Source organism: Trachurus trachurus (assembly GCF_905171665.1).
Source record: "Trachurus trachurus genome assembly, chromosome: 8".
Lineage (NCBI taxonomy): Eukaryota > Metazoa > Chordata > Actinopteri > Carangiformes > Carangidae > Trachurus > Trachurus trachurus.
In genome coordinates this window covers 20,127,941-20,151,277 of record NC_139905.1, presented here as the reverse complement: position 1 = coordinate 20,151,277, position 23,337 = coordinate 20,127,941, and the positions used below count along the sequence as shown (strand labels likewise).

At 43.8% G+C, this 23,337-nt stretch overlaps 2 protein-coding genes across 3 annotated transcripts; one reads left to right on the top strand and one right to left on the bottom strand.

The window, feature by feature from the left end:
* Positions 1-5,473, bottom strand: jpt2 (Jupiter microtubule associated homolog 2). The gene is made up of 5 exons (XM_083977824.1): positions 5,294-5,473; positions 4,150-4,301; positions 3,311-3,462; positions 2,141-2,183; positions 1-1,550 (listed from the first exon to the last, which is right to left on the bottom strand). The coding sequence occupies exons 1-5, from the start codon at positions 5,347-5,349 to the stop codon at positions 1,225-1,227; spliced, it is 729 nt and encodes a 242-aa protein (XP_083833950.1). The 5' UTR covers positions 5,350-5,473; the 3' UTR covers positions 1-1,224.
* A 1,044-nt stretch (positions 5,474-6,517) lies between these two features.
* Positions 6,518-23,239, top strand: cramp1 (cramped chromatin regulator homolog 1). Of its 2 annotated transcripts, none has more exons than XM_083977975.1 (20): positions 6,518-6,584; positions 8,425-8,828; positions 10,737-10,939; positions 11,087-11,240; positions 11,876-11,959; positions 12,148-12,196; positions 12,550-12,635; positions 13,342-13,465; positions 13,713-13,794; positions 14,039-14,989; positions 15,452-15,629; positions 16,292-16,464; positions 16,572-16,646; positions 16,733-16,814; positions 17,027-17,137; positions 17,818-17,978; positions 18,085-18,271; positions 19,676-19,849; positions 20,333-20,478; positions 22,261-23,239. In XM_083977975.1, the coding sequence occupies exons 2-20, from the start codon at positions 8,426-8,428 to the stop codon at positions 22,372-22,374; spliced, it is 3,537 nt and encodes a 1,178-aa protein (XP_083834101.1). In that variant the 5' UTR covers positions 6,518-6,584; position 8,425; the 3' UTR covers positions 22,375-23,239. The 2 variants fall into 2 exon arrangements, with proteins under 2 accessions (XP_083834101.1, XP_083834100.1); XM_083977974.1 differs by lacking the exon at positions 6,518-6,584 and adding an exon at positions 7,740-8,041.
* Positions 23,240-23,337: the final 98 nt, after the last annotated feature.

Here is a 23,337-nt window from a genome sequence, read left to right as displayed (position 1 = left end):
TGCAAAACAACAGTTTTATTGCAATACACAGGATTTCTTTCTTCTGCTGCGCTCATTGCCTGCCAGGCACATCAACACACTGGGGACAGGCTGGCACCAGAAAACCATGAATGTGCGTCATGAAGTGAGTGAAAAGGTGATTATCATTGAGCCCACCTGGACTCAGGTAGGCCACGCGCTTGTCCAGAGTTCACTTGTCTTCAGCCGTTTTAATTTAAAACATAAACAGAGGCCTACCCCAAGCAAAAGAAAAGAAGGCATGTTCTCAGATAAAGCAAGCAATGAGGACAAAGCAGAAAGTACCTGCACAATACATTCGCATAAAATCAAAATGGAATTTTTTTAAGGAAGCAGAAGCATTTTGGAGTAAACAAACTCATTTATCTTTGTTTCAAGGTCAATTTTTTGGCATCTCTCCCTAAACAGTTTGTGCTCTGACATCAGATCGTTAATCAAGACACATGTTGAAAATAGGGACAAGGCATAATGAATGCATACATGATAAGGCTTTTGATTATAAAGTCATTGGCTAAAGTCTAACACGTATTATTTTTTAACAACCACAGAACAAAAGGTTTTACGTCGTCATTCAATGAGAATCTGGCTGCGCAGAAAAGGGCTACTACTAGGGCTCCCTGAAACGTTTCACATGTTACAGTGGTGAGAAAATCTATTCAGCCCATCCTCTCTGTAAAAACATTAAGGCTTCAAACTATTTCAAGAAAATGTCTGCTTTTGAACTCCCACAAAAGATATTAGCCACAACGGATCATTAAAGCTTCCTCCTATGTCTTAACCTTCCCATTTGATTTAAATGACAAATAATTGTGCCTTAAACCAAACTACGTTTACACGTGCTCAAATACAGAAACAGTGAAAATGCAACCGTAACATTGAGATTGAACAGAGTCACAGTCAAAATGACTCAGTAATAGCTAGCCTGTTGATTGAGTGGTGAGTGATTGTATGATGCAGGTTTCAATTCAGAATAATATGAAGACTTGGACTAAGGGGAAAGAGCCAGAAACAGGACTGAAAGTGCAAGAAGTTGAGGAAAACATACATGACCAGGAAACAGGTGTGAGAAACAGAACTCTGATCTGCGTTTAGATGTACAGGTGAAATAACCACGGGGAAAGACGTGTTGGAATGAGAGAAGATTAAACAGGGGAGCAGACAAGGAGTGTATGGACACAAACAGGGAGGAGTGGTGTGTTCAGCTCATCAGTAGAATACCACGCTAGACTTTCCTCCAGGTGGGTTGAGGACCCTGTTGTGGGAGCGAGGCTTGGGTCCCAGGTGAGGCTCGTGCTTCTTCATGTCATCAGGGGGTGGGGAGGAGGAGGAGGAGGAGGGGGGAGGGGTGGCTTCAGGCTCAGGTGGGGCTGACACTGCAGCAGGCTCTTCCTTGGCTGGCACAGGAGCTGGAGCAGGAGCCGGAGCTGGAGCTGCAGCAGGAGCCGGAGCTGGAGCTGCAGCTGGAGCAGGAGCTGGGGCTGGGGGGGCAGCCTCCTCCTTCACTTCAGGTTGGCTGACCTTCACTTTGGGTGCTTGAGGAGAGAACAATGTATTTTACAGAAATGCTAAAGCAGAGCAATGGCCTAAAATTGAATAATATACATTTTCTCACTTGTATATTTAAAGGGATAGTTCAAATTTTTTGGCCCATTGCCATAATTCCTATAGTGTTAGGAGTAAGTTCGTTACCTTTAATTGTCGGTGCAAGCTATTTTTAGAACGGCGGAGCAGAGCCGCGAGCTGCTCAGAGCTACGCTACGGAGGCTAATGGGATTTCTTGGTCATCAAATACACAATCCAACAACTCCAAAACGCTCTCGTGGACAAGTTGTGACCTGCACATTCACCATGCTTTCACATTCACCACGCATTCAAATCTTTGTCAGATTCACCAAATTCAGTCAGTAGAGGTACAACTCTAAATTTAGCTACAGATTAGCACTAATACAGTATTTTAATATGTATTATTTTCACCTTAAAAGACACAGGTCAATGATTGGGTACATTTACTGTAATAAAATTCCTCAGTCCAAAACTTGCAACTGACAGTGACAATGAAGTAAGTATTACGCAAATCTGCTAAAAGTGGTTCACATTGACATTGTCCTTTCAACAAACTCACCTGGTGGTTCAGGTTTAGATTCAGGTCCCACACTTAGATTGTCCTGAAAGATTAAAGAAAGAGTGAGATAAGACATCTCACTGTGTCATCAGAAGAAAAAAAAAACACGTTAACACAGGACTCTCTTGTTCCTGTGTTTTAAAGTTAAAGCAGCTGCTCTCTCAAATCCAGTGAAACAGTGTAATTGCCATGACCAAGGGTCTTTAGGGCATTATAGTGAAAATATTTGTCTCTCATTTACAGAGTCCAAGCCCGAGATTTTAATCACAAGACTTTCACCTTGTTAAATAAAAGGAAAATGAAAACACAGATTAATGTTTACAGTGAATACATCCTGTATGATGGACTAAGACATTACTGTGCCAAAGATGAAACCAGTCATAGGCAGCAAATGACAATAACAAATGCTCCGATTGCTTTGACTGGGTTGGCAATTCCACAACGTATTGAAGCAGATTCATTTAAAACGATTTATAAACCCAGAAAATCAATCATATTTATATTTAATGATAGATCACAGAACATTCCTTTGACAAGAGTGAACAATAACTTATGATACCCAGGATCACATGGCATGAGGCAGCAAATTGTCATGTCATACAGCCAAGGGCAACACCCCATCATAATTTTGAATTTGTGTGACAGGATAATTATGATAAATGCTGTTGGTATTGTATCTTTCCATGTCTGCCCATAAAAATGTTCTCTAAATGAACACAAGCATAATAATATGTAATTGCAAAAAACTTAAAACCATTGCAGTATGTTTACATGTTTTTCCTCACAAAGATGGACTCGGACATAAAAATGAGCCGATGCAGTTCCTCTGAATCTACTTATGTCCTTCCTGAGATTGCTGCAAAGGACTCAGCTCGAAGTGACAACGCTAAAACTGCACAAACACGACTAGTGATTCGTGACGAGGATTGCTTCATATATGCTGGCTTTATCAAATCTTGAATAATACATAATATAAGTGAGATAACTAGCTTTTAGAGGATGACTGGACAGAGGTGGGCAGACAACACATTTTTTATTTGGGTAAACAATTTGTTTAAAATTTGGGTTTAATGTCACAAATCGGGGTGGAATGGAATGAAACTCAAATGATCTTAAAAAAAAAAAAAAAAAAAAAAGCTTAAGGAAAAAAGATCTAGATGCATGGCCTACCTTTGGCTTATTTGGGTGGCTTCTGCTTGGGCTTTGCACAGGTGCACTTTCTGCACTCCCAAAAATGTTGCTGGTTGATCCACCTGGCGGTATAGGTCTCTGTGGTTGAGCAGGAGGTTCACATTCCCCAAATATTCCACTACTCTTCCCACCTACATGAAGTATTACCAAGATATGCGTTACGTTACGTACAGCAGTGACAGTACGACAATGTGCATTTGGTCGTCCTGTAGAATTATGATCCCATGGTCCACTATCATCTATGATTACTTATATGGGATTAATATACATTTTGGGGGGGCATTTTTGCCTTTATTTGCATAGGATAGTGAAGTGAGACAGGACAGTTAGGAAAGAGAGAGGGGAATGACACCTAAAGGTCAGATTCAAACCCATGGCGCTGCAACTAGGGCTACGCCTACATGGTACACACTCTGCTGGATAAACCACTAGAGCACCATGATATTCATTTTAACATCTGCATCAAGCGTTTCCATGACCCTTCAGGGCCATGTGCACATTTCAAAATTGTATACTAAACAAATAGTTCACCCACCAGCGATTTTATTGCTGGTGTTAATGCCACTGAAAAACTGTAGGATGTAGTCTGGGTGGCCCACAATTCTCTGTTTGGAAACTCAAATCATTTTCTTACAGTAGACACATATGTGACTACAAAATCCTTCAAACTGGATGTAGATCACATACAGACACACTGAACAGTGGAGGTGTTTGTACTGGAGTTATCACGTCAGTAACAGTTTTCACACCCTGGACATTGATAGATGTTGAGACTGGCTGCCTCAGCACATCCATAAGCCCTGACAGGCTGGTCTGACCTGGAGGGTTGGAGCGCCTGGGCACACTCTGGGGCTCCTCTGCTGGAGCGAAAACTTTAGAGGCCATCTTGTTAGGTCTTCTTGTTGCTGCAGCATCATCTTCATAGCCACCAAACAGGTTACTGGAGCCGCCACCAGGAGGCCGCAACACCCTACAAAACACAAAAGGATATAGGACAACTGATAAGATCCTGCTCAGGTCTTATCACAAACCAATTAACATACACATGTGTGACCTAGAACAGGCTTCAAAAAGAGGAGACAGACCGGGTTTACTGGTTAAATAAATGATATAGCTAAATAATCAGATTGTATACTGTTCCAATTTATATAAGTAATCTGCTCATCCTACTGACATGGGAGTGGACATACTGTTTAAGAAATCTGAGGCATGGAGGTCGTTGTTTACTGACAGCTGTTAGAAACATGAGGTCTTTTTTTGTTTTTTTTTGCACCATGCCACGCAAAGTGGTCAAGTGCAAAAACATTAGGTAATTTGGCTGTGACTGTGTCAAGAGCAGCTTCAGCCAACGCAGCCACATAACAGGTTATTTGATTGACGTTATGTAGCCGGGAATGGCGCCATACGTCTGAAAAACTCAAGAGCCGCTACACTTTTGTCACATAAATTAGAAACCATAACATACGTGAACTCCACTAATGGGCGGATCTGACCAAAGAACTGGCGCTTTCGATTTAGAAAAGAGGAAACAAAAACCACCTCCGAGTACAACAGCGTGTAGCTACACAGCAGCGCTGATGTTGGCGAGTACAAAGAGGAGCAGTCCGAGGAGGCTTCCCACTTCCGCAGCAGACAACGCCTGGTCGGTTAGCTTCAAGCTAACTCCTCACTGTGAAGTTTGCTAACGGAAGAAGACGACTCAGACCAAACCAAGGCGAGTCGGCGACGACACAAATATGTCAGTCCTTTCTAACACCACTAAGAGCCACGTTAGAGACATTAGCAGCGGGGATTTGTGTTGCTAAAAACTACGAAGAGCTCCTGTCAGATACCGTTAACCTACGTTGAGACACTACCGTTAGCGGACGGAGCGGCTGACTTGAGCCCAAATAAAGCACCGACGTTTGTCGTATATTTCATAAATACCCAAGAAACACGGCCATTAAGTGCCACATTCTTCACCTTGAACTCGGTTTAGAGCTGGTTTCCAGCCCTTGAAACATGTTCGTCGAAGTCATAGTGGTTTTTTGTTTTTGAGCCTTCAAGTTTCCCGAAGACAACTTCGTCAGTTTGCCAACTGGACGACCAGCGAGTTCCTGCTGCTGCTGCTGCTGCTGCTGCTGCCTGCGCTGCGCCTGCCCAGCGGACTGTAGTGAGGAATGATCCACCCACCCCACGGTGACACAGAGGAATTTAACTGGTGCTCCGCCAAGCGGCTGAGCGGCGCGGTGCGCTCCATTATTTGCACATGACATCCCTCCGGGGGGGAAATGGACTACGTAATCCATATACAACAAAGACTTTTGTGGAACAAAAATAATATTTGTGAAGAAAAGAGCTGTGAAGCCATACTTGTGTGTGTGTGTGTGTTTTTTTTAAAGTTTTTTTTTAAAGTACCCATGGTCTTTTAAACCAGTTGAATGTAGACCGTGGCGTTGAGCGTGTCATAAAAAGTAGAAAACTCCGCCCTGCTGGCTCTTCGGGGGCGTTTTAACTCTATGGTTTTAACAGCCCACCACCGTGCACTTATCTCGATATTCGCTTGTTTTATGAAGACATTTGGTGGGAATAAAGGGTGAGCTGATTGAATATCATCTAAAAAAAAAAAAAGAAAGAAAGAAAGAAAAAAGTGTAGTTTCCATTCATTAAAAGGCTTTCTGTCTGGTTTGTGTGCCTTGTAGTGTATTAATTCATAGTTTTGATTCTTATTTTATTTTGATGTCTTTTGTCAACCTATACTGCGCGACCGGGTGATTATCGGTGTACGCTGTGAAGAAAAATCAAGCGCATCCCCGGAGTCCTCCCTGTTGATTTGATCATCAAAATGTCAATCACTGAATGGGCGGACCTAATTTTTACATCGCCGAAAAAACTGCATAGCGCTGAACTAATTTTGTCGAAATAATGCTTGAATACTTAACAAGAAAGATAGATTATTGGAGCGTAAAAATTGCGGTGAACTTTGAAAAAATATATATCAGGAAACTTACACGGCATGACAGGAAGAGAATCACAATTGGTTCTCCGCTGGACCTCTGTCACCAGCAATTGGCGCAGCTTCCTGTCAATCAAATTTCACCCGCCAGTCTTCTGTATTTCTGACCAATCAGAAGCTTTGTTTTCGAGTCGTAGTGGGCGTTTCCAAAACGCGTGGACAATCGATCCGCAGGAACTGTCATCGGCACAGAGCAGTCAGCTAGCGATGCTAGCCTATATGTCGGTTGGGAATATCACCATCAGGCTTCTGCTTCAGGTAATTTAAGAAACTTTTATAATGTTTATCAATCTAACAAACTGCATGAGTGTTCGCCCAACAACAGACATTATGTTACAAGCAGTTTTTTGTCTCCTTATTGGGTTGTTTGGCTGCCAAAACGTTAACGTTAGCTAGCCAACAACAACAACAGCCATGCTAGGCACCACGTTATGTATGTAACGTGTAATAATAACAATGTAATACTCATTTCAACAAACGTTTTACGACAATAGTTACTTTCAAGCACTTAAAGTTGTATTGTCACACTGTCCCTCCAAGATAAGGTACTTCATAATCAAATGCCATCCCCGTAATAGCAGTACTGTAAACACCAGGCTGCTGGGACCCCAACATTACAGGTGGATAATGCTGTTAAAACCCTGTGGAATAAATGTCATATGATGCTGGATGATTTTTCATGTAAATTAAGATGTTATGAAACCACATTTTGACATTGGATATAAGATTCATATGAGTTTAATCCGTCCAGTAATTTTAAAGTAACTTGAAAAATATAAGACCACAGGACCTTGAGTAAAGTATACACCCATCTTGTCTAGTATAAACTTATCTTGTCTAGTACTTCTGGCTTTAACTGTTGTGAGATCGGATATTATTCCGTGGCTGAATATGTATATAACTTTGCGTTCATATGACACAAAATTCGGGGATTTAAAAACTGTATGTCAATGGACGGATATTCCTCATTATTGTCTTCCCCAGCTGCACTTATGCCCAATTAATCTTTCTTTGTTTAGCCTTCTCTTTGCTGTCATCCCACTGCCCTCCTCCTGATTATTCAGAAATAAATTGATAAGTGAACAGCAATGGACCAAACACATTCATATGACTTCTGTTGTGTTTACATGTAATAACACCATTTTTAACAATATCTCGACGTGCAACGGGGACATAACGCCTATTCCTGATTTTTTGACGACTGATTGAGTATTACCTCTATCAGGCGATAATAACATTAGCACAATAGAGTATTTTCTCAGTATCTCACAATTGCAGGATGTGTGTGAAATAACTTGTTTTGCAGACATCATTTCTGTAGGCAATGGTGACGTAGTGACAAGCAAAGTCCACTTGCACACGGGTTAATAAAACTGTCTATACCTAATCAATTCAAAACGAGCTGGCGACTGGCACGTGTCATTAGTAAATTCTTCCTCTTCGCATGCGGTGAATTTGTCGTGTTTTTCGTCGGTTTTAGTAGTTTTTATTTCTTGTTGCAAAGAAGCATTGAGTAATGTTGTTGCTGATAGAAAACAGTTGAACTGCGCAGAGAGTTCAGCTCAGTCGAAGCAGGAGCAAGGAGAGGGCAGAAAGCGGAGGGATCGGTGTCGGTTTTATTATGTTCAATTTGATCAAAAATTGCCAATCTAACCGGTCGGATCCATGGTGAAGAGAAAGAAGACGTCGCCCACTACCGAAGAATACGAAAATGGGTAAATTTGTGTTAGAAATTAACACTTTATTTAGAGGTCGACTGCACCGAGGGGTTTTCGTTGTCGTTTCTGCAGGGCGCTAAAGTGAAAAGCGCTCGCATTTGAATTTAGTTGAAATTGAACCTAAAATATCGCCCTTTAGTGGCTAAAGACACTCGGTAAAACGCTGCCGTTAGTTACCGGACTGTTTTTGTTGTTGAATGTAATTTATTTCCAGACGTTAATTGCATATATTTGGTGTTGTTTTGTCGGGACTGGAGAGGGGATTTGAAACAAACAGCGGCGGCCATGTTGAGAGACAGTGAACGTCGTCTTTAGAAGTTAATTTTACACACCGCTTTGTCACTAATACGACTGAATTTCCATGAATATGTTTTTGGCAGCATGACACCGGGCTCCAGGGAGGGGATCGGTGTCGATGGGAGGAGGAATCCGTCCAGAAAGCCCGAAGGTTGCGACGAGGAGGAGAGCGGAGAGCAGGCGAGCGAGGAGCGCAGTACAAAGGGAGACGACGGAGTGGATATTCTTAATCCATCAGCCACGGCTCTTAGCCCCGGTTCAGCCCCGGTCCCCCCCGCTTCTCCTCCTCCTCCTCCGCCGAACCGAACCGGGGTAGGCTCGACCCAGCAGCAGACCCAGCAGCAGCCCCAGACCTCCGCGGATCCCGCCCCTCCGTGTCACGACCAGCATCATTTTCTCCGATCGAGCGTCCGACCTCCGAGTAAGCGCATCCGGAAGGATTCAGTCGGCTCAGCCATCAATGGACACGCCGGGGCAAAATCGAAAGGTACGGACGCTCGGACAAAGTGGGCAGATAACATAGGTGGATTTATTTGATCTGTGGGAGAGTGTGTTTACAGTTTGTGAGTCTGAGGTGATGCTGTTTGTGTTGTTGCTGTGTGTGTGTGCTCCCTCCGGGCCGATGGCTGGTTGGACTCTGGGTAGTAGACTCCTGGCTCAAAACACCAGCAGAACAATTGTTTGGAAAAGGAAGAGGAGTCACAGACAACATAATTTGAATATCAATTAGCATGTCACCTGACTATTTTTTTTTTAGTTAATGGGAATGTGCATTTACAGTGAGTGAGACTGTCATAACCAACTGAGTGTAGCAGAAATAAAGCACTAAGTCAGTTTTTATTGTTTTGGAGTAGACAAAAAAGACATGGTAGTTTTACTGCCAACACCCCCAATTTTTTTTTGTCATTCAGTCAATTAACAATTTATTCTCATTTAAGGTTTTTTTATTTTATTTCAAAATTGTAAATATGATGATCACACAGAACAAAGAGCAGTGATGAAAGAAACTTCAGGGTTGTACTGGAGCAAACCTCAGACACAGATTGTACATGAATTGCACACAGCGTTTGTTGTAGTGGTTCACTGGTTTTCTTTGTGCATCATCTGTCTGATGCTCTCTTCTCTACTAACTTTCAGTGTGAGTGATCTGCTGAAGCCCACAGGGGCTGTCATTGTGACTTGACGTGGTAATATAGAGCGTCTGAGCACTGAAATATAGCCAGGGGTTTCAGGCTTTTATTGACTTTCAAAGTGAATAGTGAAGGAGTGCCTCTTTCATCAAGTTTCACAAATTTTTGATTAAGTTAAATGGAGGAAGCGCTTGATGAAAGGTATCCATGTAAAGAAGGTAAATAAGGCAACTCCCTTAGCGCGTCCTCCTGTGTTTCCTTACCACCGGTCCCTGAAGAGGCGAAGACAAGGTGGAGCTGTGGGGTGGGGCAGGAGTGGTAATATCGAGTATGTCTGAAACTTCCAGCGACTGGGGTGTTTTCTGTTCATTTGAGAGTCAGTCAGTAATGGAGGATGCTGAAGGATTTTGTTTTTTTATTCCTTACTAGCCACGGTGTGTTTTTTGCTTTGTGTGATCCTGCTGCTCTGCAGTGACAATATGTTTGTCATTTCTTCTTTTTAAGTATTTCTTTTATAAATGAATCAGGAGAATCCGACACGAGTAAACACATACAGCATGATGATGAATTAGTGAGGCTCTGCTTCTTTTGTTGTTGTTGGAAAACGAGAATGAGACTGAGAATTTCTTTCATCCGATAAATTTAGACGGCCGATGTTTTGACCGGTCGACCACAGAAGCGCCACATATTTTGCTGTATAGGTGAACATCTATTTTTGCAGGAGACACATCCAGGTTACTGCCAATGAACCGCACACATTTGCATTTGTAGGCGAACACCCATATTGGCAGAAAACGCAGTCGCTTTAGCACAGCACAGCACAGCACTGCTGCAACAGCAATTGCCTCCGTGTTTGTGTTGGTGCCTCCTGGCATGGTGTTGTGTGCTGGGCTAAACTTGGCCATTGTAGCCCACCACGAGTTGGTTTTGGACCCGGCGCTGTAGACCTGACCATAGGGACTGATTGCTTTTCCTGCCTCCCTGCCAAACCTGAACCACAGAGGGGGGTGGGAGGGAGGGGGCCTCTGCAGGTTGTGCACTGTAATGGCAGTGGGTGGCTTTGTGTGCATGTATTTTATGTTACCCAAACCACACGCCTCAGAACTACAATTGTATTTTCTTTTCCATGCTATACAAAACAACCAGGGCGGTCAACCAAAACATTTGGCTCAATCCGTACATTTTTTTTTTTACTCTGATATTTAAAGTTGTGTTTTTCCTCTGAATGTTTCAGTACTGATGGGCTCCTCCTCTCTGTTTAACAGGCGCAGAGAATGGCTCTTCTTCCCAGGGGACGGTGGGACAGTCGGGGCCAGTGGCGAGCTCCACGGGGGGAGTATCCAAGGCATCCAAGGGCCAGGGGTCTGCCGAGAAGGAGGAGCAGGCTGGTAACCAGAAAAGGGCCCGGCGCCAGTGGGAGTCTTGGAGTGCAGAAGACAAAAACAGCTTCTTTGAGGGGCTCTATGAGGTAAAGGGTAGAACGCAGAAGTCCCCGCCGTTTCGTTTTACAGTACATGTTGCTGTACCGTATAAGTTGTTTGCATACACATTTATGTTATTTGTGTCACAGGGACTCACCACATCTTATACTGTCTTCTGTTGCTCTTGTCTCTAGCATGGGAAGGATTTTGAAGCTATCCAGAACAACATAGCAATGAAGTACAAGAAGAGGGGTAAACCGGCTAACATGGTGAAGAACAAGGAGCAGGTCCGCCACTTTTACTACCGCACCTGGCACAAGATCTCCAAACACATCGACTTTGCCAACGGTGAGCAGCCCTTCATGTCGCCCTTTTGACCTTGCAGAGCCTGTACGACAGTGTTGTTTAAACGAATAGCTTCTCATCCAACATATTTAATCGTATTAATTCTTGTCTCGTTTCGTCTGATTCACCAGAAATGTAGCATACCCGTATCCATATATGCTCTGGGGGGGTTGAAAACTGTTTTAGTTTGTAATATTCACTTGATAAGTCGTTATGAAAAGAACATTTTCATTTATTTGATTCAAGGACAAGCCCAATGAATAGTTATTCAAATGTAATCATTTAATTCAGATGTTTTCATTTGTTCATGGTAATTCAGGTGTGGCCATATGGATTTGTTTTCACAGTGTGTCCAGTCACAGTTGGTCATGGACTTTACAAAAGAGCTGCAATAGTGTCAGTCGAGTAAATCTATTGCAGGTCTATTTGTGCCAACAGTCCCTACACACTAATACTTATGTTGCACCTTGTCTGACAGACAGACTGCACAAAAACATGCGTTAAAGAATATTATCAGATAAGCTTGAGCCACTCTCCCCTTCAGAACCTGTCAGTGTCTCTTGTTTCTGTGTTATCTTAACGCAGCATTCACATGTGTCCTGTGTTGTGACCCGTGCCTCCTTTTTTTACTTTCTCAGTTTACTCCAGAGTGCTGAAGAAATCCTCTCAAGAGCTGTACGGCCTCATCTGCTACGCTGAGCTCCGCAAGAAAGTGGGAGGGCGTAAGTGAAGATGAACGCTCGATGCTTTTAAAAAGTTATTTTGTCTGTGTGTGTGTTTTCCCAATATTAGGTTGTAATCACGAGGGGATGTGATTACACGCTGCAAGCTCTCAGTCATGGGGGACGGCTGCTCCTGTGGGACCGTGTTGTAAATGGCTGTCGTTGTTTTGTTTTTTTGTCTTTGGCAGTAATGGATGATAAGAACGTGGCGAAGCTAAATGAACTCATCCAGCAAGGGTAAGTTGTAGGAAAAGCAATAAAATGCAAACCCACTGTTGTTTGGTCTTTGTGAATGAACACGTGGAGATTGTCTGTATGTAATATTGGTGTGTTTAAGGGCTATATCACATCTATAAAAAAAACCAGATAAATTCATCCTGAGCAAACCAATGACATCACTGACAGATACCTGTAGGGAATTGAAATATTATATTCAAATTATGTATGTTCTGCTTATTACGGCATGTCTATGTTCATGTGAATGATGAGAGTATCTCTTTTTCTCCACTGAAAGGTGTACTGTGAAAAGTTTTTTTTTCTTTTTTAAGAAAACCCTGAATATTTCTCTGTTGTTGTGTGTGTCTGAGCAGAGCCACCACCGTGCGCTCCAAAGGGAGGAACTTACGAATCAAAGCACCCATGTGCCGTGCGCTGAAGAAACTTTGCGACCCCGACGGTGAGCACGTGCCCGCAGGAACACACACTAGTATACACATACTATATGCACAGTACACACAACGTAAACAAACGTCTAAGCCGAAAAAACACAAAACCATGGCGATGGTGAGGCGCACGGTTTGTGGAGGCGGGGTTTTCTGGCAATAACAATGGCAGCATGTGGGCTTGTGGCGTTTCCATGGTAATTCCGTGGGCACGAAGTGATTAGGAGGAACAGGAGGATGATGATGATGATGATGAGTGGTCTGACCGGCTGTAATCAACCACTCTTTTCAGTGAACTTAAAGAAATAATTTCCTTCAATCAAGGATGGGAAATCAGAATCCCCCTCTTTGCTTCTGCCATCTCTCTCATCTAGTCCGTCTTCACTTCGCTGCCGTATCGTTGCTTTCCAAAAAACGTCTTGGCAAACAACGTTGTTCTGGTTTGGTCGTTTCCTCCTCAACACCACCGAGTTTGATTACAGTCTTTTCATTTCCTGCTAATCCATTTATGCAAGAAAGTTCGCAAAAGAGAATTCTTAACTTTTCAGAAATTGCACAGCGTAAGGCAAGGCAAAGGGAAATGTATTTGTATAGCACAATTCATACACCACAGGCACTTCAAAGTGCTTTACAGAGGCATAGAAATACATTAAAAAGGCAAATAAATAAATAAAACTGTACCACTCATGTAATATACTCTGTCCCCGTGTCTCGATGCAGGAGTGAGTGACGAGGAGGACCAGAAGCCGGTGCGTCTACCCCTGAAGGTGGCGGTGGAGCTACAACCGCGCAGTAACCACTCCTGGGCCCGCGTTCAGAGTCTAGCCCACAACCCTCGCCTCAGGTGAGCTGCACCCATTAATGAACGTCCAGAGAAAACACAGTTGAGCCTTGAGAAATGCACTGATGTATGAGTCAGATACTCACCGACATCGCTATTGTAGCTTTTTGGCAAAACCACTTTGCCAAACCATCTTGTTTGCAAGTCATTCACTTAGTGTGAGACCTAGAAGTGCGTTATATGTTAGGAGCATAAAACCTAAATGTGCCCGTTGAGACCAACTCTCTTTTTTTTGTCTTTTCCGTCCCAGGATGGTGGTAGAACTCCACAGGAAAGTTTCCAGTCTAATCGAGTATCTGAAACAGAAGTGGGCGTACCAGGACCAGCGGATCGTATCCTTTAACATGAGAAACAGCATATGTCATCAGTTTATGATGGAATAGATATGTTTATTTACAGTGTGTTTCACACGGCCCACTGCTAGCACCGCCCCGCAATGTGTCACTCCCTACAGGTGTTTTCATCTTTAGGGTGTGAATTGCACAACCGTGCTACGTGGGTCTTGCATCTTGGCTGTAAACATCTGAGGGCGGTGTGTGTTTCTGTCACCTGTGTTGCCCTTAACACGTGTTTCAGCTTAAGAGTCTCATGGAGAGAGAAGCTCTGGAAGGCAGCCAGTCCAACACGACCTCTCCCAGTAAATCCCAGCCAGATGAGCTTTTCCTTTTCCCTGCTGAGAGCAGCACCTTGACCACGCTGCCCGGCGTGGCACGTGTGGTTCACTCCAAGGCCTCATGCACTGTACACTGGCTGGAAAGTGGCAAGAACCGGCCCAGCGCCAAGGAGCTGCCAGCTGCTCAGATCCTGGGCATCCACACGGCTCCTCCGTCTCGCACCGGCACCAAATCCGGTCGGGGAAGCGGCGCCGGTGCCGCCGGTGCTTCACTGACTGTACTGAGCGATGCTCGTCGAACTGACCCCCCCCCCAACCCCGAACCTTCACCGGACACTTCTGCAAAGGCGGAGGACAACAAGCGGCCTCCGTCTGTTCCTGTCCCCGCTTCATCTCAGCAGACTGCGGCTCCCAGAGACGAGGCAGCCGCAGCGGGACCCTCCGAGGGGGCCAAGACCTGTTCTGGTGCAGAGGCCGGCGGTGGATTAGTAGCGGTCAAAAGCACGGATAAGTTGTGCAGCGGTGTAGAAAGCACAGAGTGCAAAGAGGAGCAGAACACCAGCACCGCTTCCCCAGAGGCCAACCAGACTCCTCCAACCAAACCTCCCATGAGCGGCTCAGAGGAGGGGGTGTCGCAGGGCTCGGCGCCAGCGGCCAAAGAGCGGGGCGTGGAGCAGATCAGAGAGGAGGGCTGGAGCGCCCGCGACGCAGAGAATGTCACCCTGGCCGAGCTCTACCTGATGTTCGGGAAGCCTGGCAAGCTGCAGCTGGAGTACGAGTGGCAGCCGGCCGCCGCTCCTCCCAACAGCCAAGAAAACGGACAAGCTCTGGCAGCGGCCAAGCCCAACAGGACACAACGGGTTTTGCGCTGCCTGCTCAAACTGGTTGCCACGGAGGTCAATCCTAAACCTTTGGTAGGGATTAACCGTTACTTGTCACAGTGCTGTTGCTGGTTTCATGGTTTTTTTTAAATCTCATTGTACACAAACAAATTTGGATATAAAGATTTTCTCACAGGAATGTTTTTTGAATTAGAAGTTTGATCGATCGATCAGACCTGGGCGTAAGGTTGAAGACTTGATTTTTTTTCTAGTGGCATGAGTGATGAATTTAACTAACTCTTAACAGATATCGCCTTAACGTGGCGCTTTTCTGCCGCATTAACTATTCCTGTGTAATTACAAACTTGCACCTAATCCACAAAAGATCCCTCCTCCACAGAGAGATAAAGGTTAGATTGTTACAATATCAGATGACTTCCAACTGGAGCAGAGCTGTGAACTGTGCTGTCTGCTCCACCTTTAAACTACTGCCAAGTATTGTTTAGAAATGTACATGTAGAACAGATGGGGTCATTAATGTGTTCTCTCCTCCAGGCGCCGGAGCTGTGCTCTACAGCCACATCACCGCTCAAGACCCATCAGGAGGAGCAGAATCAAGCCCTCACGCCTCCTGGAAAGGGGCCGATAGCCGGCGTCCGCAGCCCCAGCTGTGGCCGGCAACAGGCCTCTGTCCGAGGGGCCAGGTTACACCTGGCAACCACCGGGGCCTCAGGTATGCGTGGGTCTCTCTTCCTGCCTCTAAAGCCCCTACTGTAGAGCAGGCACTCGTTATACGTTCACATTCATTGTAGCCGATGGATTCACTGTAGTTGTAGACTCAAGTATGTTTTTAGTTTTTTTTCTGTTTGTGTTGGAGTTGTCTTCAAATCTCCATGCTGTTCGAGCCCGGTTGAGGCAGATGGCCGCCCACCCTTAGCCTGGTTCTGCCTGAGGTTTTCACCTCTTATAATGAAGTCTTTCCTTGGCGCCGTTGTCAAATGCTTGCTATTTATGGGAATTGTTTCATCTCTGTAAATTATAAACAGTGCAGCCCAGAGCAGCTCCATATAAAAAGAACCCTGAGATACCGTCTGTCTGAGTGTGTGTAAGATGAATCATAACATATATTGGACCTAGTTTGTTGTCTGACAAAGTCTCATCATGTGAGTCTATTGAATGAACTGCTACTGGGAGATTTTCGAAGTATTTGTGCTCATGATACTTAGTTGTATGCTTGATAATGGGAATTATTTATGAATTGCAAGTTGTTCACAGGTGATTGTTTGGATATTTACTTTGTGCATCTTATATTTCTCTGTTCAATATCTTTTACATTACCCTCAAATAATGTCTGTCCTCACATAACACGTCTTATTCCTCTTCCTCTGTCTTCAGGTGGGCGCAGCCTCCCCCGCTCTCTGCTGGGGCCGGCGGTTGGCAGCGACTCGGAGGGCGGCGTGTTCGCCGTGCCCACCACGCTGCCTCCGAACAGCTCACGGCACAACCGAATGTTTTCCCCCAACAAGGAAGCCGAGCTGGCCTTCAGACAGCAGCTGGACTCCATCAGTGTACGGCAGAGCAAGGCTTTACTACTTCACACCAAGAGCACAAAGACCGAACTCGTCCTCATGAATATGGACAAACGTTAATGAGTACTTTTTTTCCCCCTTTATAGATGCAGTCGGATCTTTTCCTTTCCAGACAGAGAAAACCTCGGAACAGGCAACTTCGGAAACCACTTGTAGTTCAGGTGAGAGAAGAACAGAAGGTGTTTTACTATTTTCACATACTGGTGGGTCATGATGGACTAAAACGTTCCTTCTGTCTTGTCCATAGCGAACACTGCTGCCCCGAACTACAGGAGACACACCTCAACATGTCTGCTCCTTCTCTATCCTCTCCAACTCCTCGGCCACAGGTAAAAACTTCAAACATCAGGATCTGCAGTGTAAAATGTTTTTGTTGGAGGAAAAGTGATTGTACTTTCCCTATAGTGTTGTGGAAAACCGTTGCTCTTCTCTGTCAGTTACACACTCTGTTGATCAGTGTATATCAACTAAATATAATTTCTCACTTTCAACAAGAACTCTGCTAATCTCTCACTCTCTCACTTCCTGTTTCTTCCCTCAGGAACTGGATCTTTCCGGCCAATCCACACTCGCCTGACTCCCCCTTCCCGCCCCCTAATGTCCAAAGTTTCTCCTGCAGGACCCAGCTCTGGATCAGCCAGCCAGCTCTCCAGTATGTACTGCTTGACTGCTTCTATTCATCTATTTCATCAATACAGTTTTAAAATAAAAACCCAGTAAAATCCAGTACTGTTGTATAAGTTTGACCTCTTTCTGATATTCCATCCCCTATAGTAATAGGAAGTAAAAACAGCACATATACAAGCTCTGACATTATTAGCACACAACAGACTAGCTACGCAACAGAATAGTTTTACTCTTAATCCGCAGTTTCCTTTCCAAATAAGTTGATTTACTGTATTTAAAGCTGATACTTCATCCTTTTGTTAAAGGCTACCAATATTATCATTCTCTCTGTTCCAGTTTTTTCCAGCTTTGTCTTTCATTTCTCTTGGTATAAGAAGCTTGTTTCCTGCATTCTCTGGATTTTTATCCAAAATTTCAAAATATATGAAAAAGGATCAGCCTCTGTCCTCCTACACGTTGTCTGAAAAGTCATTACGGTTTTGAACAAGTCCTCTTTTGTCCAGGGATAAATGGACAAAAAGAACATTCTTCTAGCTAAACTCTCTGAATGGAAATATTTTTTTCCGTCGCCCCTGCTTTCAATTTTTATATTGTTCTTGAAATGAATTATTGAAATCTTAAATCACTTGCTAGTGTCACCTATTGTTAATACTTATTATATTTAACTGCAGATGTGACAGATTATTTGTGTTTCTGTTCTCTCAGGTGCCATTGACCTGGCAGCAAAATCTGCAGGCATCATCCCTGGCAGCCCCTGTCCAGAGCTGGAATCTCCCACTGTCCATAACAGCACCGTGCTCGCCACCACCACACCTACTGCTGATGCTGGAGCAGACTCTCAACTCCTCCAGCCAGATGTCCCAGAGGTCAGGAACACACACACACACACACACACACACACAGACAAACACACATGGACAAACACAGATCTTCTGTTTCAGGATTTAAAGGTGTAACCTGCTCTTTCCACAGAACGGCGTGCCTCCTCCGTCTCCTGGAGTGACCGGTGGCGGAGACTCGCTCCTCGCTCCACCCAGCGTGGCCTCGCTCCTGGACATCTCTCTGCCCGGACCCCCTGAAGAGGCTCTAGCCCCTGGAGGGCCTCAAACACACATCAGCGACTCCATCATCGAGCTCGCCATCAACTCTGCCCACTATGGTGCGTTGTGCATTCAAACCTACATTCAACATATATTTATCTATGTAAAACAGAAATTACTTGAAAGAAAACTTGACAAACAAGACAGGAGAAAGGGTATTAAAGGGATAGTTCAACATTTTTGAAAATTGGCCCATCGCCATGATCCCCCTAGTAATAGCAGTAGGTTCGTTACCTTTAATTGTTGGTCCAAGCTGCTTTTAGATCGGGGGAGAAGAATACCGAGCGGCGCAGCTACACTACGGAGGCTAATGGAATTTCTTGGTTTTGCTCATCAAACTCAGCAAATACACAACCAAAAAACTCAAAAACGCTGTGGTGGACAAGTTGTGACCTGCACATTCACCACGCTATGAGATAATAGCGGAAAGTTAAGAGAAGTGAAGCAAATACTCGGAACTACTTTCTTCAGTGAACCACTGGTCGGAGGGACACAGTGTGCGCACCTCAGCCAGTGCCGTAGTATACGGACGTATCTGCAGTAAACAGGCGATTTTGAAATCACTCCGCCGAGCAGCCGTCTAGAGTGTAAAGTCCGACTTTGCCTCTAAAACAACTCCATCTCGCAACTTTCCGCTATTATCTCATAGCGTGGTGAATGTGCAGGTCACAACTTGTCCACCACAGCGTTTTTGAGTTTTTTGGTTGTGTATTTGCTGAGTTTGATGAGCAAAACCAAGAAATTCCATTAGCCTCCGTAGTGTAGCTGCGCCGCTCGGTATTCTTCTCCCCCGATCTAAAAGCAGCTTGGACCAACAATTAAAGGTAACGAACCTACTGCTATTACTAGGGGGATCATGGCGATGGGCCAATTTTCAAAAATGTTGAACTATCCCTTTAAGATGAAACGGAAATTATTTGACTGGTGGGTAGTTTTCTTTTCTGAATGAAAAGTGATAACAGATAAGGAAAGCTTTAATAATATATCTACCGTATATTTTATAATTCCCACTGGAAGCGATTGAAATTCGTGAAGTATTCTGTGGAGGGAAAGATGTTTTGCAAGCCAAACTAATGTGTTTGTGGTTGATGTTGCTGCTTTTTTTTTTTGTCCTTCTTTATGGTTTGGTTATGCTGTTGATTGTGTTTATTTGTTTGTAATTGTGGATTTGTGGCAATGCAGAAATTCTTCACCTTGTGCTTGTCATATAACACAGGCATGTTCAAAATGTCATGTCTGATATTCTCATATAATGCTCAGACAAAAACCATCATCACTCCGACAACAGATTTGTTGCAGAGGTGTTTTGACCTTAATCGACCTTGACTTGTGTAATGCAGTGCAACTCCATGTTTGTCTGTTTCTGTTTGATGTTCTGTTTGTCATTCAACTGCACTGGTGAAAGTGAATAAACATATACTTTAAAAAAAAAAAAAAAAACGAATGTGTGTTTGCCTCTCCAGGTGCAGGTGAGGAGGCAGCGCTCTCTCCGGCCAAGCTGAGCAACAACGACGGCTCCAAACTGTTGACCTCTTCTCCGTCTGTCAGCCCGTCCCGAGGCTGGATACCGTCACCCAGCCACGACCCCCAGTGGTACCCCAGTGACTCCTCTGACTCGACGCTGGGATGCCTTCTCTGTAAGTCTCCTTCTACTTAGATGAACATCAAATACAGATACTATTATAAGATCTTTCAATGTTTGTTCATCATGTATTTTAGCTTAATTAATATGTGAAAACCACAGACTGCAGGGAAACTCAGCTTAGTGACATGACATCGTGGTCTGTGCAACGTTGAATGTTTTAATGCTCAGTAAATTCTACTTGTGTTATTTGACAATAATAGCTTCATCAAATTGATGGTGCAGTTATAAATAATACAAATCTGCTTTTGATTATTGTAAGAATTATTGTAATGATAATTGGATTAATTAAATTAAGAAATAAGATGCTAGTCAAGTAAATTTTATAATAACAAAAAGAAAAAAAGATATCTCCGTCCCTTCAAATGTGCATTACCATTACACACAGTAACACTAACGGCCTGTTGGGTCAGATTTGTTTCCACGCTTCATGGGAGCTCTTCGTTCTGTTCACGTTGTTTTTCTCTTTAACTTCCAGCCAGCATGGTGTCTCCTGATAAGGGCAGGCGGACCACCCTCACCCCCTCTGGCCCCTCCAGTGGCACAGCTTTGCTTGGTCCTAGCCTCCTGGACTGCAACTCCCATGATTCCTTTCAGTCCCGTGGCCTTCCTGATGTGGCAGAGGTAAGTCGCGTCCTTTGACATCAACTGTATGTTCTGATATAAAACCAGAACATACATAAAATACTTGTTACAGAACACAAAGAGGAGAAAGTAATTAAATTCTGCTTATAGGGACTAATATATATATATATATAAAAACAAACAATGTATGGACAGATGGTAACACAAAAAATGTTTACGTGTTAAACTTACATTCTACCAGTGTTGTAATGTAATGAAGTACAAATACTTTATCACTTAACTTAAAGGTGGAGTAGGAGATCCTGGAAAAGCTCTTTCGATCAGGCCACATTTTGAAATTACACAATTCAGAAGTCCTAGCCCCGTTTTCCATACTTATCTCTGAAGCCACGCCTCCAGAGCACAGAAACGCACAATGCTTGTTCTTTTCTGCCATAATGTTGCTGCAACTGTCTCGTTGAATTTAGCAAGCTGGCATAAGCTTTGGCTCTGGCGTTGTATTCTCTGTATCGTAAATCGTTGAAGACTCTGAGCACATGCTCGATTATTGCACCAAGAGGGGTATGCACAAAGGGGGGAGGGAGGGGCAGATGACATCATGATCTATTGAATTCGCTCGTGGCGTTCAAAATCATTGGATGGTGTTAATTACAGGATTGTCTGTGCCACAGGTGACTGACAATTTTAAATTTTTGTCAAAAACCATTTAATTACTTAGTTGCTATCAGGGTGTGAAGAGGATTTCAAGCAATGCAGTAAAAAACTGCTCCTCCCCTACCTTTACGTAGAATTTTCACATATTTGTACTTTACAACTTTCAACTGGTCCCACAGACCAAAGACATGCAGGTTAGGTTAATTGGCAACTCTAAATTGTCCATAGGTGTGAATGAGAGTGTAAATGGTTGTCTGTCTATATATGTTAGCCCTGTGATAGACTGGCGACCTGTCCAGAGTGTACCCCGCCTCTCGCCCGAAGTTAGCTGAGATAGGCTCCAGCTCACCCGTGACCCTAGTGCAGGATAAGCGGTATAGAAAATGAATGAATGAACTTTCACTTTTACTCTGATACTGTACATTTCCCCTAAGCATCTTGTTACTACAAAATCAAATCAGAAGACATTTGGGTAACACTTTACTTGAAGGTCTCATCATGAGAGTGACATGACACTTTATAATAGAATAATTTCATACATTCAAAGATTCTTCCTACCTCATTTAGTGTCTCAAATGCCAATCAAAAGTATATAAATATGCTGTGTTTGATCCTTAAATTTGTGCCTGGAAAGTCCTGAAAAAGCTTTGAAAGATTTGATTTTAAAAAAGATAAGGGAATCCTAAATATCATGCTTTACTATAAGGAAGCCACAATAAAGTTCATAACTGCATACATTACATATCAGGAAAATCAGAAAAGTACAATAAATATTAGATACCTTAAGACTTTAACACAAGTAAATGTTCTAAAAGGACAGGTGACTTTAACTGCTCTACTTGTGGTCTGTTGGCACAAAGATAATGGTTCAACATGTCTCTTTGCTTTGTAGCACTTAGACTAAACAAAGAGCTTGCTGTTCATCAACAGCGTCCTCAAAATTTAACTGACCGTCAGGGCCGGCAGAGTTTCAGTCCGACACATTTACAGTAGACAAATGTACAAAAAAAGTGCCTCATAACTCACCTGATTGTTTTTAAGGTGCGTTCACACCAATATTTCAGCTCATTACTCTGAGCCAAGGCAGAAACAGTTTGTTGACTTGCTGCTGTAATTCAGAGCTCTTATTATTTCAGAGCTCTTATTTCATATCTCTTCTTTGTGCAGATGGACTCTCAGCTGGCTTGTATGATGAGTGAGAGCAGCGTGGACTACATCGCTCGCTTCAATGACCTGGCTCAGGAGCTGGCTGTGACCGAGCCCTCCATCCCTCCGCCCTGAGGAGGAGGAGAGGACGTGGCCCCCCCCCACCAAACCATGGCCACCTGGACCTCCACGAGTTGCCGAGCGACCGTAGGATGGATTTCTCCTCAGTGTCCGGGCTGTCGGCCCCCGATACTGAAGAGAGGACTGTCGCGGAGAGAGAGCAGCTCCTAAAAGCCATCCCTGCCCTGTCTATAAAAGTGCAATAATTACAGTGAACCTTGACCATTGTGCAAAGCGAGTTCAAAATGTGTTGGTTTCACTGAACTGTTCTTTAAGGTGAAATGCCCTTTAAAAACAAACACTTAAAAAAAAACAAAAAAAACAACAGCGTTCACAAAACGCAACCTCATGTACAGGAAAATACTATGCCATATCTGAACAAAATATTTTCACTGAACGTCTATGTTTCTGCTCTTTGTGTGTGTGTGAGTGTGTGAGAAAGAGAGCGAGTGTGTGTGTGAGAGAGAGGGAGAGTGTGTGTGTGTGTGTTTCTTTTCTCTCAGATTAACCCCCCCCCCCTGCCCAAAATGTGTAAGTCCTCCATAATGTGCTGGTCAGATCCCTTTTGGTGGCAAACAGCTGTTTGAGAGTAGCGGCAGTGAGACGGACACTGGATGTGGCGAGATGCTTCAGTCTCTCCGGCGGAGCGCGACGTCGAGGTAAAGTCGTTCTGCTCATCCCACATCAGTCCAGGTCTTAATTGGTTGGATTTTTAGGAAAACAGCCCCGCCGTGTGTGTGTTTGGAATCAGGTTCTTCATTTCTCACAGCCACATGCAAAATGGCAGCTTTTCGTTGGGGCGACCACATCTACACGTAGTCGCTCTGCAGCTATGTGCAACCCTCGACTTTTGTGCTGAAATCATATCAGAGTTCGAACTCCATCAATTCTTCATTGCTTTTCATGTATATTTAGTTAACAATACAAACTGAAATGGCCTTTAGTTTGGTTCATTGGTGCATAAACGGGTTGCAAAGA

What these genes read in the sequence shown, in the direction of transcription:
- jpt2 (XM_083977824.1), bottom strand. Translation starts at nt 5,349, where the DNA reads ATGACTTCGACGAACATGTTTCAAGGGCTGGAAACCAGCTCTAAACCG. An exon ending in CAGGCGCTCCAACCCTCCAG is followed by an intron (nt 3,463 to 4,149) that starts GTCAGACCAGCC and finishes TACTTCATGTAG; the next exon opens with GTGGGAAGAGTAGTGGAATA. An exon ending in GCCACCCAAATAAGCCAAAG is followed by an intron (nt 2,184 to 3,310) that starts GTAGGCCATGCA and finishes TTAATCTTTCAG; the next exon opens with GACAATCTAAGTGTGGGACC.
- cramp1 (XM_083977974.1), top strand. Translation starts at nt 7,992, where the DNA reads ATGGTGAAGAGAAAGAAGACGTCGCCCACTACCGAAGAATACGAAAAT. An exon ending in GGCAACCACCGGGGCCTCAG is followed by an intron (nt 15,630 to 16,291) that starts GTATGCGTGGGT and finishes CTCTGTCTTCAG; the next exon opens with GTGGGCGCAGCCTCCCCCGC. An exon ending in CATCAACTCTGCCCACTATG is followed by an intron (nt 18,272 to 19,675) that starts GTGCGTTGTGCA and finishes TTGCCTCTCCAG; the next exon opens with GTGCAGGTGAGGAGGCAGCG.